The sequence below is a fragment of the Sander vitreus genome, chromosome 12 (assembly GCF_031162955.1).
Source record: "Sander vitreus isolate 19-12246 chromosome 12, sanVit1, whole genome shotgun sequence".
Classification (NCBI taxonomy): domain Eukaryota; kingdom Metazoa; phylum Chordata; class Actinopteri; order Perciformes; family Percidae; genus Sander; species Sander vitreus.
In genome coordinates, this window is record NC_135866.1 from 24,874,373 (window position 1) to 24,894,345 (window position 19,973).

The 19,973-nt window shown below is 38.9% G+C and overlaps 1 protein-coding gene across 1 annotated transcript in view; it reads right to left on the reverse strand.

Moving 5' to 3' along the window:
* The window catches only part of astn1 (astrotactin 1), a 402,453-nt gene that overhangs the window by 212,452 nt on the left and 170,028 nt on the right, over positions 1-19,973 (reverse strand). The window contains exons 13-14 of the mRNA XM_078264989.1: positions 6,444-6,610; positions 2,406-2,600 (exon numbers count right to left, since the gene is read on the reverse strand). Coding sequence (XP_078121115.1) covers positions 2,406-2,600; positions 6,444-6,610 — 362 coding nt within the window. The remainder of the gene's footprint in view (positions 1-2,405; positions 2,601-6,443; positions 6,611-19,973) is intronic.

The following is a 19,973-nucleotide window of genomic DNA, read 5'->3' on the forward strand; positions in this document are numbered from 1 at the left end:
AATGTCAGCAGGCGTCCCAGTGGAAGACATATGACCGCATACCATCTGCTTGCTTGAATCAATATCAGGTTTATTTATTATAATATCACTATTATTATTCTATCACTTTTTATATTTCTCAGCAGCATACAACAATTCGTAATCCTAAAATTACTTAAATAACACAACATGGATCAGAATAAATGTCCGAAAAAGGATGAAGGGATTAACTAATTCAGTTTGTATCACAATTGTCACTTTGCCGTTACATGTATGAGACCATGAGCCTCCAAGCTACTGTAGGTAGCAGTAGTAAAAAAAATTAAAATAAAGATTTAACAGGCTCATATGCACAAGAGTCACAACAATGCTACTCTAAGTTCATAGGTGTAGAACATCCCTCAACGGCCTGTAAACAAATATTATTATAACACTAAATAACCAGCAATACTGCAGGAAGGTAATAGCTAATATTTTAACTTTAAAAAAAATTAAATATAATACTTTTAATATTATCTAAGCCCTTATTCTTGAGAAAACTCAACTCAATGCTTTAAGACCAGCAGATATCCTGCTGGTATTAATTAGCATTCTTGTTATCGTGACTCAGCGTGTGATCAAATCTAAATATACTAATTTAGTAAGCTATGTTGGTCGGACTGGCAAAAAAAAATCAAGCCTATCAACAGGCAAAGCAAGCAGCACTGCCATACGCATTTACATCAACATTTACATCCATTTCTCCTCCACATACAGGGCACAAATTAAAAGGGTAACTACCATTTTTTTCTTTTTTTTTCAATTTTTCAATCTAAGTGACTAATGTGAACAATCTTTGACATTGGTCCAGAATTAAGCAAGATCGCTGCAGTTGGCAGAGGCGAAACAAGCCAATGTAAGATAATAGGGCAATTGTCCAGCTTGTATTTACCTTCACAAAAGTGCTTGTTTTGCCACTGACAGGCTCCAATCTGATATGACTATGTCTGACAACATTATGGAAATGATTTCTAAGGAAGTCAACCTTTCTGTTAAAGAGTAAGATAATTTTTAAAAAACATAAACATCCACAAAATTGCGTTTGCTAAACCCAGACTCCATGTAAATAAACAGTAATTTTAGCATCGCAAAATACACTTCAAGTCTACAGAAACAAAATAAAACTATGAAAAGCCGGTTTGGGTCGTCCTTCCACTTTTCCAGCCATCACAACTCGTTTTGGTTGAAATAAACACATAGTTTACCGATTTACATGTGAAAATATGTTGGCTCTATACACGCTAAAAGTATTGTTTTTTTTAAATGGAGTCTGGTGGGTTTAGCACTACCAACTTCAGAGCTGTTTCTGGTTAAACAGAAAGGTCTCAAAGAGGTTTTAAAAAGGTCTGTCTCTGAAGGGATCCTTTCAATAATGTCAGACACTTAGAATAATAATCTGAGCCTGTCCGTGACAAAACGAGCACTTTCGTGAAGGTACACAAGCTGGACAATTGCCCAATTAACTTACATTGTAGCTCGTTTCGCCACTGCAGCGATCTTGCTTAATACTGGACCAATGTCAAAGATTGTTGTTCCCATCAGTCACTTAGACACAAAAACATAGAAATAGCGTCCAGGTTGAAAAAAAACTGTAGTTACCCTTTAATACCAGGTGTAAATAAGGTTGATATCTATACTCACAACTGTACAGTGTGGTGGATTTTCGAGAAACACCATGTTGTGGTATGATGAGACTAAAGGGAGAGCTTAGACACCATCAGGTCATTCATAGGTCACAGGTCAGGGGACGAGAATATTCAGTAAGGCTCTAATAACCAAACCTGTTCATGTATGATCATGTTCGTCTCGCTACAGATTCAGGGAATCTAGGCAGCTGCATAAGAGAATGTTCTGTCTCAGGACTGTCTCCTTTTGGAGGTCGGTGGGCCTGCCATACTTAAGAATACTTCCCAGAGAGAGCGATGGGCTGAACTAGGCTTTAGCATCTGTGGTTACGGCGCCTGCAATATCTTGGTTTACCTTAAAGGTTCAGCAAAACATAACGCCTCCAGCATGAGTTTGAATACACCTTTAGGAAGACAGGAACTTCAGAGAGTTGGGAATAACACACCGTGGTTAAACTGTACTGCCTGCTTAATTGTCTCCTCAATTGAGTGTTCATTAAATGCTTCAGTGTAAGTCATCAAGGTCTCCCGCACCTTCTTCACGTATGTGAATGAGTTGTGCTGCTCCTGAGTTTTTCCACATATACACGTACTCTGTGTGTGTGTGTGTGTGTGTGTGTGTGTGTGTGTGTGTGTGTGAAACAGATCTACCAAGTACATCACCATTTTTGAAGCCAACAGCCAAATGCTTTCCGTGCCGAGATACAAATGGCAGAACCATGTCCCACATGCTTCACTTCACAAAACAGCTTGCGCGTTTACCTGAATGTGGCCTTGAGGATCTGTCCGGTGGTGCTCTCTTTGGTGTGGTTGTTGTATCCATAGAAAAGGTCTCCGAACACAGTCTGGTTAGCGGGGATGTCCACTGCGTCCCCGCAGTCTATTCCCTCAGTGCAGGCCTCCGACAGCGGCAGGCATGACCTCCCATCTGGACCGCGCTTGTAGTCCTCGATGCACCTAAAGTGACAGGGGTTCCCTTCCATTAGCTCATGCATTTCCTTCTTTCCAGTGGTGCAATGTAACTAAATACATTTAATCAAGTATTGGACTTAAGTACACATTTGAGGTACTTTCATGCCACTTTCTACTCCACTACATTTCAGAGAGAAATATTGCACTTTTGGTTACACTTTACTTGAAGGTATCTACATAAGAGTGACATGACACTGTCATGAATGGGTCATAAACATTATGAACAAGTCATAAACGTTTATGACATAATGCTTCTTTTAGTAAGTGTCATTCGGTTTTTGTCATGACAAGTTAGGGTTAGAGTTAAGGTTAGGGTTCATATGTCATGACTGTCATGACAGTGCCATGTCACTCTTATGTAGATACCTTCAAGTAAAGGGTTACCACACTTTTTACTCCATGACATTAATCTGACAGCTTTAGTTACTAGTTCCTTTACAAATTAAGATTTTTTTGCACACAAAAACACATGTAGTTTATAAAAGAGGTGTTATTAGAAATTAAACTACCCAACAATATATACAGCTGAAATTATTAGCCGATTAAACACTCCAGTTTCTAAAATTTGAGGATTTTTCTGCATTGAGTACTTCATTCAGTACTAAATACTTTTAAGAACATTTTCCTGAGATACTTACATAATTTTACTAAAGTAACATTTTCAATGCAGGAATTTTATTTGTAATGTGGTATTAGTACTTTTACTTAAGTAAAGGATCTGAATCCTTCCACCGCTGTTAATTTGCTTATTTCTCTGCTCTCTTGTTTCCTGAAGTCATTTGATCATAGTTCTTTAAAAAAGGTAAATTAATAAATGACGCAGAGAGCAAAAAAAACATTTAGGTTGAAGCGTGATTTTTCAAATAATGGGTGCTGGTTAGATGGCCAATTTTAAAAATGAAGCTGTAATTTAAATAATCCATATGACAGGCAGCTGTTGTCTCTTGGCGAGTGTAAAATAATTACAGCAGATAAAGGATTCAATAATATGCTGTCTCCGATCTTTCTGTTTGGACTTTATATAATGTTTGGGTGCAAAATGCAAATGAATGAGAGCCATCATTATTTGTGCTTTGTTTGGCCAGGTTTTTCTTCTGTTTTTTCCAATCTGGCAGCTGTTAAGTGTATTGGTAACAGGGACAACTGTTGCCAGCAAATTCATTTAATTGTAGTTGATTTTCAATAATTCTGTTAGTTGAAGAGACAATACATATAAACTCTTTGCGGTCTTCTTGGATATATGCTCATTGTATCCAGCCGGTATCTGTATTACCGTATTTTCCATCAACAATAGATGGTTTCTTCAAAAAAGAAACACCGCTATGCAACTTTTTTTTTTTTTTCACCCAGGAGACTGGGATTTGTGTCCCGTTCTTGTCTGTGTGTCACTGAAACGTACATTTTGTACCCCCACCCACGATCTTTTCCTAAACCTACTGTCCCGTTCTCGTGCCGCATGTCAATGAAAACGTACGACCCGACCCAGAGCTTTAAATAGGGACGTCAAGAGTCCCAACCAAGCGCGTCTAAATATGAGGCTAAAGGAGACTTTTTGCGTCAATAACAAACGCCACTGTCACGAGTGACAATGTGTTGCACTATGAAGTTATGAATCTGAACCTCTGAAAATGCTGGACTGTGAGGTAGTTTGTCCTGTCAGCGTGTGACCCTAACTGTGTCTACACAGGACGTGTTAAGCAGCATTTTCCAGTCATCCATTCCATGTGTCTGACAGAACACATACACTCCTGACAACGTATAGAAAACAGTGCCATATTGGCACTGAGTTTCGGTACCCAACCCTATTTAAATCACAATCTCATAATATTATTTCAAACCTTGAGATTGAATGGTTATTCTGAGATATCGCCTGCTGCATTTTTTTTACTGGGTTCAAAACATGCACAACTCAACATTGAAGAATCAGCTAAAATCAATTCTACTCAACTGGCATAAAATCTCAAAAAGGAGAGATACACTGAGTCCTCTCAAGGCTCTTTCATATTGATGATGTTTTGACATCTCGGTCTATAATATACTCTGTGAAATGCATCTAAAGCAGACAAAGTACAGGTAGAAAAAAATGGGGATGGGGGGGTTTAAGACAGTAAAAGATAATCTGTCAGGGATTTACACTGAGCCAAGCTCTCTTCTGAATGCCAAATGTCTCAAAGCTAATGCCAGTCTCCAGAGGGACCTGTAGAGGATTAGCCACATCTGCACAGTGGAGAGTGACAACAAAATGCTGTCGTAGTGAATTTAATAAGATTGCAGTTTGCATATAGCCTACTGGGCCTGCAACATGATGTTTATTGTAAAGATGACGGCAAGAAACAAGCTTGTTGTGTTCAAAAAGAAAAGCGTCTGTTTACAGGATCTGGTGGCGTTTTCACAGCTGCGATAACTAAAAGAAACCGGACCTTTGCAGATGTTAAGATTAATGATTAAAATCTTTAGGGTGGTGATGGTGCAGTGGATATGACACATGCCTTTGGTGTGGGATAGCTGGGTTCGATTCCCACTTAGCAAGACACTTAAGGGATGTTTCACCGTTGGAAAGGCTAATGTATCTTTAAATTGGGTCACTTATATAGTAGAAATGTGAGAAGATTACAGAAGTTGGTGCCTTCTAGGCCGAGATAAGCCAGAAAATGTGTTTCGGGCTCATATGGATGAAAGACACCAAATCCCAGAATGCACTTGCTTCGCTGCTTTAGACTCCACTCCCAAGCCACGCCTCCCGTTTACAGACAGACCGTGAGGCAGCATTCAGCTCAACTCAAATGTGTTTTGTCATTTCAACCATATACATGAAACAACGTTTCACCGTGGCTCTAGTGGTTACACATTTAAAATATATAAAAACGACATTATATAAAAAAAACGACATACAAAACAGGCTACATTTAGCTAGTGCACACACATATGTTCTGTAAAGTTCAGCTAACGCATACTAGCATTGGTGGGCTGTAAACACAAATTATAAACACTGCCGTAAAATTGCGTGGAATGTAGAATAGTATAAGTATTGGTTGAGAACATTCGAAGCGGCTGATTTAGCACCCATCTGAATGTTAAGGTAGTACAGTTTGTAAGTGGTGTAAACGTTGCATTGCTTTTCGTCTTGTGCTTCCCAAGGTTCATCCTGCACCAAATAGCTCATCCTAACGCCGGTGCGTGCTTCAATTCTTGGCCAATAGTTGTACATGTACGTAAAATACTTTTTTGAGAAGTGTGGATAGTTATAATATGAATTTAAAACACTCCAAAGAAAATGATTACTTTTGCCGATAATGTTGACAACTCCATTGATATTTGGTATGAAAAGCAACCATTAGCGGTAGTGACGGAAAAATGAAGCTTCGTGAACCATTTGATTTATTTTCTGAGCCCACTAAATGGTGAGCTCTGTTCAACCAAGGTTCGAAAGAACAAGCAAATGACATTCCTTTATACTTTTTGCTTAAACCAAGGGCACCATTTAGTGGCCTCTGAAAATAAAGAAAATGGTTCACAAAGATTCATGAGGCTTCATTTGGCCATCACTAATTAGCAGGTTAGCTGGTTTGCAGTTGCATTTATGGAGTAATAATGTGCCCCAACATAAAACAATATTACTAAAATGGCTTGTAAAGTGTCAAAATGCAGTTCTTAACCCATCAGTATTGATACAAGGATTGATATTGGTTTGTCTTACAATGAAAACATTGCAAATATTCACATGACTAGATGTCATGTGAATAATCAGACTCAACATAACAGGGTTATGAAATAGAATAATTATAGTAAATATTAAAGATTTAAACCAGAGAATCTGTTATTTCTTACCCACAGAACATCTGGATGTTGTAGAGTGTCGGGTCATCCTCTAGAGGAGCCAGCTGCTGGAGACACAGCTGCTCACATCCTCCATTGAAACCGTCGGAACAGTCAATGCCGATGTGGTGGTCATAGCACCCAGTCCCATCCTTCATAGGACTCAACCCCAGAGGGCACTGTGGAAGGAATATGTTTTTTTTAAATGACTAATGTTAGCAATTACAGAGTTTTACTACATTCTTAGAGTTGCCTAAACTGTGAGAAGCTGCCATATTAACACTAATCCCAGATGGCACAGGTAAACAGACACGATAACATCTGTGCCACAGATTTCAGATTTCTGTTCCCATTAGTGCAGCCTGTGTGAGCACTGAGCTTAGTCTATAATGCTTCACAGGGAAATATGTAAAATCATATTATCAGCTTAAATAATAGCAGGAGGCTTCAACACTAGGAGCAATGGTACTTTTAAGTCTTTTATCACTGTTGAAACAAAGTGCACAAAAAGTGAAAAAAAAATAATGATCTGCAATCCAAAACTTGCTTATGAGTACTAAAATAAAGTCAATTAAATCAAAAAGTCAAACAGAATATTCATAAACAATAAAGAGAGAACGCGCTCACAAGAGAAACAGGATCATCTTGGCGTTACATTTGCAGCATGCAGGGCAACGCTCTGTTTGCGTTATGTAAGTGGAAGATATGCCATATTTTTATATTTTACCCATCAATTTCATTGGTACTAATGAAAATTTGACATGTGTTGCATCTGTAATGTATCACACTTTCATTTTCTTAGTTAACTGTTATTGGAAATGTGTGGGTCACATCAGCTGTGCCGGTGATACGGCGCAATGTTAAAAGATAGTCTGCTACATTTGCTAGTTCAGACATACAGGAGCTAAATCCTGGGGGGAAATAATTCAGCAGATATCTTAGTTATATCAAGATTGAGCCAACAAAGCCGTTTTGTGTTTATATGTGAGGTAATTATTTAGTTTGGAATATCCCACAATCTATACAACGCTAACGTTAGCTCAAGTTGGCTGGCAAACTAAACGGGGACGGACTAGAAATTGTCTCTGTTGCTTTTGATTTTAGAGCAAATTGCCCCACAATATGAATACAGTATGATTAGAACTTTTATTCTGTTGATAACCGCTGTATTATCCCAATTATTATTCTGTTGATAACCGTTGTTGTATAATCACAATTATTATACTAGAGGGTGTCATTTATCATCATATTATTGGCACTGCCTTGATGCTTAGGGAGCCGCATCGCTGTCGTGCCAATAATGATGTTTAATCACACCCTCGTATATTATTGTTTGATTAAAAACTAATAATGTCAACGTCATGGTGGTCGTAAAAAGAAAGGTCAGAAGGTCACCAAAGTTAGTAAGATTAAATAAGTGTATGTAAATCCCATGGCAACCCATCCATTAGTTGTTGAGGTATAAGACAATATGCAGATAAATATCAGAAAACCTCAACATTATCACTGTTCCATGTGTTGCGGTGTTGCTTAGACTTAGACTTCTCTTTATTGATCCTTTTGGGATGACTCCCGCAAGGAAATCAGATTTCCAGCAGCAGATTTTAGCAGCATACAAGACACTCTAAATAAATAAAGAGGTATAAAAAAATACAGTATAGAAAAAAATACAGTATAAGAACAACAATAACAATAAACTTTCAGCTAAATATTTTTTACAAAAAGTAAACAAATAAACTACAGATAAATAAAGATAAATATATAGATATATAGGACTATGTATGGTATTGTGTTATTGTACAGTTAATAAATAAATGACATTTAGCATAAATTAGCAGTTAAGAGCAGTTAGAGTGTCCAGGTATGTATGTGAGTAGATTATTAATTTATTGCACAGTGAATGAGTGAGTGGCTACCACTCCTTCCCTTCCTTCCTGTTCTGTTCTGTCCACTTTACCCTATTTATTCTATTTCCTCCTTGCTGTGTCTTAATGCAATAGTGCACCGCTAGCCCACGAGACTAACTCATTACACATTCAGCCACAGTAGGTAAAATCTTGACTGGATAGTCGATATTCAGTTCTCACAAAAGGGAGTCTAAAGTTTTACCTTGTATATGTTAAAGGAATAAATAGCATTTGCATAGCACTGCCACTTGATTATTTACTGTGGCACAGGGAATGACAAGAACAGTGATGAAATGGCAGACAACCAGTGTCATCTATAATGAAAACCTTTAATAAAAAAGGATGCTTGTTCTGTTGGTGGAGATGAGGAAATACTACTGGTTTAAATTTCAATTCCCTTACAATCCAGAAAGGGTTTTCTTCGTATTTGACGAGTGAAATTATTTAGTTTGGAAATGTGTGAAAATGAATAAATTAACTAGATAACTAAACTAATACGATTAACTTCAAGAAATGAATAAAACAAGACTACATTGTGAAGTTTTTACAGAGACATGGGAAACTTCTTAATTGAAATGCACTCTGTGCTGGGGTAACTTTACAAAAGAGCTGTGAGACCTGACTTCACCCGGTTCCCACCTTCTACAGACAGACTTGTTCAGTATTTTTTACAAGCAATTTTTTTCAGAGACCTGTCAAGTCATATTCACATTATGTTTTCTGTCAGCTATTACTTCAAAAGGAAACTTTGATGGAGTGCATTTTAACAAGGCACTGCACCCTCAGAACAGTGCCTAGGCAGCTGGTTTGCTATAAGCTCCAAGGGATCAGCATGCTTATTTTATTATTTAGGCGTACTGTATTCATCAAAGGGTCCAGATGGCTCATTTGGCTAATAACTATCACATGCTTGTTGTGGATTCCAGTCTAATTTTGTGGAGGTGCAGTATACCTTTGTTTCGGTTGGATGTAGTCCAGTTTGTTGTCTAATGAGCGGACACTTGCAAGCAGGATTGATGGAACCGGTGGCCGGCTAGCGCTAGCTTTCGAACCTAGCTGCTTTCCACTCCTGCACACTGCTGTCGAGGTCCCTTTCCCCGGCTAGCGGCATCGGGCGACACCGCAGGCTGAGGTGCTGGTCTCCGTAGCAGGCGAAGCTCGCATAGTGTGTTGAGTATTCCGTCTGTAACAAAGTGTCCTGCATATTCTCCGATCTGTACCAATGTATCCCGGTGATACACGTGCGGTAGTTTGAATGCACATAATTGTTAATAAAAAGTTTTCTGTTGAAAAGATGGAGCCTGTTAGCGATGCTTCAAGATGGATGACCTTCGTTTTGCCTCGGGAATACTTGGGGAAAGCCGATAGTCCATAGTTGGAAACATGCGGTAGTAGCTCCTACTACTGGCTATAGTCCATAGCCTCTGGGCAAAAATGCCTCTTATGACGCAAAATGACGATTTTTGAGTCATAAGAGGCTTTTTTCCAGACCCACAATACATTACGTTAGCATTCCCTGATGTGTATATTTATGAAATATATAGATTGTAATGGGAGGGAATTACATATCGGCTCGGCTTCTTGAGCCGTGTGTTGCCAATGCGCACATCAGTTTGAATTTTGTTTTTATATATTTTATTTGCTCTCACGATGGCTTCCCACTGCTAGGGTTGCAACTGAAATAATAGGCTAAAGCAACAACAGTTTATGGAAAGTGTAATTATGGTCAGATCTTGGTCCTGACTGATGGGGAAGTGATATTGATAAGCGTTGTGATTTACGCATCTACAGCGTCGGCTATTTTTTTGCCAGCTTTCCTTCCTGTTTTAGGAAGCAGCGACTGTATTGCGTTTTGCCCGCAAAACTGTGTCTGTGTTATTCATATTTATGTAGAATTATAGTTTCCTCTTCTTATGTAAAATATGCGGCTCTGGTAGATGTTTGCGATTGGTCGTGCTGTGCAAACACAGCCTCTTTTATGTGAACGTGCGCGCCACTGGATTGGGAAACCCTGGGTTGACTGAACTAGTTGATAACCAGCATCGTGATACAGTTTATGCGGGGCCGCAGGTGTTAGGTTAGGTGAAGCTGGGTAACTGAAAGAAATCCAGGACATGTTGATCTCGCTTTGTAGTACAGGCCTCTGGACTAGTCTGACTCACATCATGAAAAAGTAAACTGTGCGTACAGTAAACGCCTACTATTTTTTGCCTTTTTCAAACTGAATATATTTAGAACATTTGCTGTCTAACAGGGATGTTCTTGCATGTTTGCCTACAAGTTATGGAAAAACAAGTTCCGTCTCAACACTATTTTACAAGGGCACCGTTTTTTCCTTGTGCGGAATTATGATGGGTTAAACTAGACCTTCTTCCAAGAAAGATGGAAGTGTGGAGATCTGACTATGCAAGACTATTACTGGACCATCTCAATGTTTTTCAGAACCCAAATCATTTAAAGTTGGTTATCATCTACATCAAAGAGCTTCAACGGAGGGTCCGCGGCCCCTTGGGGGTCCTCAGAGTCACTGCAGGTGTTTAGTAGTTTTTTGAAGGTTTTTTTCTCTCCCTAAATTAAAATATATCTGTAAATATGTAGTATATGATTCCAACAAAAAAGCCACAACATTGATGATACGCTTACTGGCCTACAGGAAAGGTATCCACTATGGTAGCCATCCATAGATATAGTTACGCTTCTGGATTCCCTGTGCCTTACACATGTATGTTGACATTAAAACATGATATATGTAAAAAGAATCTTAGTATTGTAGGGCACCATAAAAAGTAATGGGTATAGGCTTTAGGCCACCCTACACGTTATTGTAGGCCCAGTTTATTATGCAACTCAATATAATATAAATGTAGTAAGGGGTCCCTGCTCGTCTCTCTTTCAGGTTAGGGGTCCTTGGTCTAAAACACGCCGAAGACCCCTGATCTACATTATAAAGTAAAGCTCCTGACCAGTAATATATGTGTGTTGGCATCAGTACAGAATGGGAACACGTTGAATAGGTGGTCCCTGATCTTGATCCCTTGATAAACTGATATTGGTTTGTTACACTGTGAGGGGCCATTTTGACAAATGTATTACCTGTAATGCGAAGAGCACATGAGACATTGTATCTCCAAACAAATCTGTGGCATGGAGTCTTTAAAACACTGGAACTCAATCAATGTACGTGTGGATATGTGGTGCAGACTGAATGGAATTTTTATTGATGGGTCGCTGCAGTGTAGCTTGCCAACTACAGATAGTTTAAGATATTGACTGCCATAATAGGCTTCCGACATGCCGAAATAGTGATAACCCTGGGCTATTTTCCAGCTGTCCGTAGAATGATAATCATTAAGAATATGTGCCTGCCAGAGCCTTTGTCTGTGAATTGTTATCACTTGAGGTTTCCACAAATCTGGTCTATAATCCTGGGTAAATCATTGATAATCCTCTGTATAAAACCACTTCTATGTGAAAAGATCCCCAAATCCTTCAAAATTGTATCTGATTAAAACTGTTCCTGTATTTCTTATATGGAATAAGACTATGGTCATACAAGGGAGAATACTTTCAATGACTCATCATAACTGACATAATGAGAAAATAATCCAGATTAACACAAAAGTCTTGATAGGTGTCAACGTAGGATGTTTGAGCACAAGTGTTTTCTAAAATGTAGTTTCTAGGTGATTTATTCAAATAAAAGGATGGGATATTTGTGTTTATACAGTTGTATTACATATTGCATTCTTATCTAAAATGATACGCAAAGAATACATTTTCATGAATTGGTTTGTATGATATCTTACTAAATTACGGCGACCGGTCATGTGACAGTTACTGCGACCAGCTGTCACGTGACAGAAAGGTGGCTGTGAAACGGCGGCATTAAGTTTAGGCACCAAAACAACTAGATTAGAAAAAAGTTTGTGGTTTGGGTTGAAATACCAGTGCCCTTAAAGGGTAATTTCGTTTTTTTTCAACCTGAACCCTATCTTTCCATGCATTGGTGTCTAAATGACTTATTTGAACAAAAATCTTTAAAATTGGTCCAGTATTGAGCGAGAACGCTGTAACTGTTAGCGGTGAACCGGGCCGCAATGTAATCCTATAAGGCAAATGTGCACTGCCAATTTAGTCCAATTTTTGCCACTGACAGGCTCAGATTGTTAAAAAAACAATACTTTTAGCGTGCATAGATCCAGCATAATCACTCATGTATATCGGTAAATGATGGGTTTATTTCAACCAAACCAGAGTGGTGGTTGTTGGAACAGTGGAAAGATGAACCAACATGGCTTTTGAATGAAGTGTATTTTATGATGATAAAACTTCTGTTTATTTAAATGAAGTCTGGTGAGTTTGGCGACAGCAACTTCTGGGAAGTTTTTATGCAAATAAAAGGTTCGTACTCTTACCTAACAAAATGGTCAACTTCTGTAGGGATCCTTTCCATGTTGTCAGACACTTGAAACAATAATCAGAGCAAGTCAGTGCAAAACAAGCATTTCTGTGGGCGTAAATTGAAGGTGTGCAATTTCTCAATAACTTACATTGTAGCTTGTTTCGCTGCTGCCGACTGCAGCGATCTTGCTTAATACTGGACTTATTTCAAAGATTGTTGTTCTCACCAGTCACTTAGACACAAAAACGTGGGAAAATATGGTTCAAGTTGAAAAACAAAAACGGAAGTTACCCATTTAGTAATACTTCCGGGACACAAACACCCGTTTCCTGGGTGAAAGTCTTTCCACGAAAAAAAAGTTTTTCCCTGAACATCTTCTGGGACACAAACTCCTCTCCCCCGGTTGAAAGCCTTATGTTTTGGGACCCCTTCTCCTGCCTGATCGGATTTTTGCGGTCTTATACTAGGTGATAAGGTCATAAATACTGGTGGCCTCAATGTGGGGCTTGCAGTAATAAATATGTGAAACACATATAGTGCATTACTTTTCGTAGCTATATGTACAATGGGTCCATAAGAACAGCCTGATCCATAATATGATTCCCATTTCTGAGCAAAAGATAATTAGCTCTCACTTAGAAAGTGATGTTTAACATAATTTTACTAAATTAAAAGGACTAAAAGAAACACTAAATCATGCCTCCATTTCACACCAATCTACATTTTCTAGAGTTCAATAGCGCTGTGGGCTTGAAGCATAAGCAACCTCAGACAGAACATATGGAAAAAAACTGACATAAAGTACTTAGCACTGAGGGTTTAATTGTGGCACATATCGGCGTCTTTTTAAACTGACAAGCATCTGTATGCCTGCTGCGAGTAAGTGTTATGTGTCACAATTCAAAAGGCCTTGAATGAATGCTGTTGAGAACTGTGTTCAGACAGGTGCACAGTAGCTGACACAGACAGAGACCTTCAGAGGTCTCAATTGTGGACCTAACAACATGAAGCCTTTGAGCAACTGACAACATTCTCAAAAGGTAAAATTATAAAAGAGTAGCCACTTTCTGCAACTGAATCAGGTGGATACCCTGTAGTTTGTGGATGTTTGCTGCAGTTTTGGTCAACACAAAAGTTAGAAAGTAGGCTCAAGACTGAAGCTGTTTAGAGGCTTAACACTTGAACATGAATCAGTTTGTTCTTGTTAGAATCTGTAGTGAAAAGTGCTAGTCTGGCATTTACAGCATATATCTGCAACTAACTTGAAAGGGCACATTTCATCTTCAAATGATGCACAGACCACTATATAATGACCATCCACTGACAATAGCAAAGGTCTTTGAATGTAAAGTAATCACCATTTATCTTAGACCATTTAATAACTGGACAGTGAGTGAGAGTGCTCTGCTGTAGAAAAAGCTAGCAGTACAAAGCCTGCTCTGAAAAAAAACCTTGAACCACCATGCCTTTTAATCCTGTTTCTTAATAGAGATAAATTCCTGAAGTGCTTTTGAGGCCTAAGGGAATCAGTACTGTGCCATTGCCAAACAGCAACAAATCCCTGCGAGAGCGGTTGGATAAGCTATGCACTTTTCAAATTTGTCTGATAGGCAGATCGGTGTAAACCTACAATGATTGAGGACTGGTGATGCAATCACTAGGTAAATAGTCATTCTCCAAACAATCCCGATCAAGAAATTACAAAGGTTCTTGATTCAGTTAACTGTTATGCAAAATACCATCTAAACTTGACAAATCACACTTGCTATATTTGCTTTAGGCTAAACCGTCGTTTAATCTATTTTTCTAAATGAGTTTCACCTACTGTGAAGCTACTTTAGAAATAATGCTAATAATGATAATAACATGCATTATCTGAAGATAATGATGGGCAGTCTCCAATGGTTTTAGAGTGGCAAGTAAATAAAAATGTTTCAATATACTATCATATATTGTTCAACCTATGCAAAATGTATTGTAGCATTTATACATGCATGGAATTTTGAAATCCTTTAAATGACTTCAAGTTGACATCTCTCTTGCTTGTGCAGCATATATGTGCAGTGAAAAGGTAATATCAAAAGTAGCTTTAGGGTTTCATCTGTATAGCAGAGCCTTATAATGTTTCTATGTCTCTGCCTGCGAGAATTCAGCTGTTTATGTTGTTTTATTTCATTTAGAGACTAGCCTTACCGGAGAAACAACAGCATTGCTTATTTGATTAAATGCCTATAGCAATTTATGTTTACTTGGACCTGAAAAGGACCTCTGGTGGCTGTGCGAATAACGTCTGTCTCTCAGAAGTGGAGAATTGGAGAAGGGGAAATAGCATATCGTTGTCCAAGCAAACTCTGCCACAACTAGTCATCTAACCTAGGGATGTCACGATACCAAAAATCAAGTAGTCGGTACCAATACCACCAAAAGTACATGGTACTCAATACCAAAGCCGAAATCACGGTGTTCAACTTTCTGCCACTGTTTTGGTGTGAAGTGGAGGGGAAAAGGAGAGCGTGGTTTACATGTAATCTGGACAAAACGTCAGTCTTGTGGACCCACAGCCCGCTGCTCTGAAGCATGGATTCACCACACAGCCAGCATACAGTACCGTCTTCCATGAGTTCACCCGTAACTTCCAGACAGCAAGAATGTTTAGTTAGTCTGTTTCTCTCTGCCATTGTTGTATTTTCACATAGAACCAGGCTGGTTAAAGTTAAATTAACTGACGTTATAGAGGTCCTCCAAAACAAGCGCTAAAGTTAGCTAATGTCAGCTATCAGAGCTAACGTTAGGCTGTGTCTGTGACAGACAATGGCAGAGAGAAACAGACAGTTTGCGGTTTACGGTTCCAGGTGAAGTCAGGAAAGCCGTTGCTGTAGATGTAATGTGACGGTAAAGCCAGAGGCTGACTGCGGTCATGCCTTCATGCATGGCAATGGAGATGAGGTGCTCTGTTTTTTTGTGCTGGTGGGTGTTCTTCTTCTTCTCCAGCATTTAGCAGCAGACTAGAACATTTGTAGGCGTATACTGCCCCTGTCAGGTCAGAAATAATTGCATCCCCCTGTACCTACGGTACTGTAGATAAATGAGTACTGTCACATTTTTAGAATTCATCATCCCTAGTCTAACCATGTCCAGGCATGAAGCAAAGATTCTTATTCCTGCTCTGAATGGCCACAGACTGCCATCAGAGCTTCCTCCTCCTGGATCCCTGATCTCTCTCTAAGTCTTCTATGTGTCTTTGTAGTTTCAGCATGCTGAATAGTACAAATGCCGATACTACTGCATGCACTTTCAGACAGACAGTCTCTTTGAAGGCATTCGGTCCTACACGAGAAAAGTGATGGAAGGACATGTGTGAGAAATGAAAAAAGAGTTCCAATCCTGGCTACTTTCACACATCCACAAATCTGACTAATCCCTGTGAAAGTGAAGTGGCTGTCATTGTCAGATTGTCTGTTCTAGAAAGTTAAAAAAAACTGTCGAACACAGCCAGTCGAAAAGGAGGTTTCAGAGGCTGCAAGATGATCTGATAAGCACAAATGCAGAAAGAGGCATTTACATCACTGCCAAACCTCTTAATGTGGGGGTATAGTTTGTACGACCTGTCATATGACCATGGTGGCTTTACCAGATTGGACAGTGTTTCTTGGAAGGCATATTTAGTGAGAGTTGGGGGTGCATGGTCAAAGTATATGACTTAGACATGGGAGACTGCTGTTTGGATCCTATTTCCTATCAACAGTAACCATTGGTGTTTTTTTTAACTGTGACCACAGTGTTTCCTTAACCATTTAATTTAACTTGCCTAAATGTAATCAAACCTTAACCATACCTTTGGCAGATCAGAAAAAGGTCATAAGAATCGTTTTTGTATCATTTGTAACGGTTTTGGACAGAACTGACTAATGCTAATGCGTTCCTGCTGACAGGGTGTCAGATCAGAAAACGTTCATAATGGTTGTTATGGATGGCAACAGCAAATGACTATTCATATTTAATCACATAGTTTGGGGGACTTTTATGTAGCAAGATGTAAATGATTACAATGTAAAGATGTACAATTCCAAATACACTCAGTGTGTTAGGAAAACATAGTTTTGATCATGCCTTGTTTGTTTTCATGGTGCTTTATCAAAATGGGCATATACAATACAGCTAAAAGGCTTTACTTTGACATGTACCTATTTATAACAGGGTTATTGTTGTGTTTTCATAAAGCTGTATTTTGCTGTATGGCCAAGTACAGTATTTCTCCTCGGCAACACTTTTATAACCATATACAGTACATCAAGGCAATGTACAACTTCAAGCTCTAATGAAACAGCCTGTTATAGATCCATGTTAAACGTTAAACAGCTTATTGACTGATACATCAAATAGAGAGCTGGGATGACATATTTGCCAGAACTTAAAAGGTTTTTTCGCACTGCAGAGAGAGAAGCCCACAGGAGCGTTTGTGTCAAGTTTACAGAGAAACCTATCCATTCTGAAGAGGTCTGTTAGAAATCATATCGTGTAGCCTTAAACATTATTCCAACATTTCCACTTTCATTTCATGTTTCCTAATAGAGTTAGGTGTCTTTAGAGAATTTTCCGACAGGCCAGTGTTAGAGATAAGCAGTGTGTGTCAAAGGTCAGCTTATCCTAGAGCGTTAAGCTCTTCATTCTAGTCTCCTGTGGATGTTATGGTGGGTAAGCTCAGTGCAGAAAAGCTTGGACATTTAGTAAGACCTCTCACCTCTTTCACAGCAGGAGTGTAAAAAGCACAACAGGGAGGGTGCTTGAGGTCAAATGGACACTCTGTAGCTGAAGCCCCTTTTTAAAAAGAAAGATCATATTCTCTGACCCAAGGTCTTTTTTATATTAATGGAACACTGGAGCTGTAATGTCAGTTGCACTAAATTGGACACTTTTCATCTAAAACCTTAATGATCTAAAATCTGTTCCAAACTATAGTCAACTGCTATCCACAACGTATTTCAAAAAGTGAAAGTTATTTATTGAACTTCATGGACTTAAAGAATGTGAGATTTTCCCCATTTTAGAGAAGGTTCCCTGTAGCCATGCTCGAACCAGAGCTTTTTCGGACCAATCAAATTGTCAGGGCGGGCTTTATATGATGATGGACAGATGATCAACAGTAACGTAATCAACCACGTCACCAAAGAGCGCTTGGGTTGAATTCGTTTACAACAAAGATGGCTGCCGCTGGAGAATTGAGATGTGTAGATTCCGCCATCGCGTCTGTTATAGAAGATATTGACAGCTCATTCATTTTAAAAGAGGAACAGAGAGCCGCGTATGTATACACATTGCCACACCCGTCCGCACGACACGCCACCTCTGCCTTTGCTCTGTCAAAGCCTGTGATGTCTGTCACCGTTGCTCTGATTGGTTGTAGGTCTATCCAATTGAGTGCAGAGACATTTTCTTTCCTGGTTCGGTTGAAACACGGCCCATAATCACTGCCCAATGGAGCAGTATAAGACTCATATTTTGACTAGAATCTGAGTATGACAACGTCAGGCAAGGTTTCCTGTGTAAATCAGGGGTAAAAACTTTCTTTGCTAACTCAAAATTAACCGTACTGTGAGCAAAATTCCTAAGAGAAGAAGCTACATAGTACTTATTAAAAAAGACAAGCATTATTTATACTGTGTTGAAAGTGAATGCTCCATGAATAAATGAGATGGTGTAGCTTTTTGTGTCATTTTCAGCCACTCTTTGGTCTAAGAGAAAGCAGACTTTTAAACAGGATTATCTGAGGTTACAAACTTAAAGTCAAATACAGGTACAGACACTGACACAAACAAGTCAATAAAAGATTCTCACAGTTGCTTACTGGCATAATACAGACAACTTTTGATAATGTACGAAAAGTTATGCGCAACAATTCATATGATGTTTAATTAATTAATTGTATACTCTTCATTATATTTATACTCTTTATTATTTTCATTATATCCCCAATGGAGAAATTACAATTTACACTCTGTTGTCACACACACTTCAGTCCATACAGGGACTCTAACCAGCAAACCTCCGATTCCAAACCCAACTCCCTACAGACTGAGCTAATGTCTGAGTTGAAAACGCATCTTGTTGTCACATAAGGGCCCTGTTCATGTTGCACAGAAATTTTAATTGCATTTAGTGCCTGCTAAGAGGCACAAAGGCACTCTTTAAAATATGCCCCCACAACAGCTAACTGGGAGCTCTGGCCATTAGCTGCAGCAACTCCAGTTTGCTAGCATCGATTTTGGTTGTTTTTTTTCCTATCGACAGTACTCGTAGCCATCTAGCGAGCAAGATTCAGGTAAAAATCGGCCGGAGTTCTCCTTTAAGATTAGAAAAAAGACTGTTGTTTGGGTAAAAACACCGCCCCCCCGGGTGAAAGTCTTGCGTTTTCCCCTCAACTTCTTCCAGAACACAAACTCTGCTCCCCTGCTTAAAAGCCCTGTGTTTTAGGAGCCATGCTTCCACCCCGGCCTACTCTCTACACGGAACTTCACACTACTATACAGCGGCAGTACTATAGCTATACTGTATGTACGAATGGTTCATGTGAACTGCCTGGTTTTCAAAGGCTCACAATCATGTGCAATTTCAGTTCCACCACTTTACAGTTCATCAAATGATTGATGTAAAGAATTTTGAAAGGACATTCTCACTGCAGACATTTTCCAATGGTTTATTAAAGTTAATTCATAGTTTTTTAAATACATTTTACTACCGAAAAGATACTATAATGTAGAATTGCACAACACCTCTGGGTGAATGCTATTTCCAACATTTATATAGGCCTAAATGTCTACACATTATGATCACATTTCAAAATAATGGTAGAAAAACCAAACATTTTGTAATGTTACACATGTAAACTGCATTATTATTTTTTTATTTATTTTTTTAGGTGAAAACGTGAACAGGATGTCGATGTGCTTTCAGCACAAAGTAATACTTGCAGTCTGACAATGGTGTGGGCCTTTCCTGCCCTTACAATGGGCCGTGCAACTCTGTATTATGCCTGGGTTGCCTTAAGGTTCACCATGCTAAATCCCCCTCTTCTGTCCATTAAACCAGAAACAAATCAGAGGGTCGAAAATCTATAAATAGCTTCCCATCATCTTAAGAACACTAGCATAAACCTTTCCCTTTCATATCACACAGTATTTTTGTCTTTCCCTCAACTCTCACGCAACCTCTATGTTGCCTGACAGACAAACAATG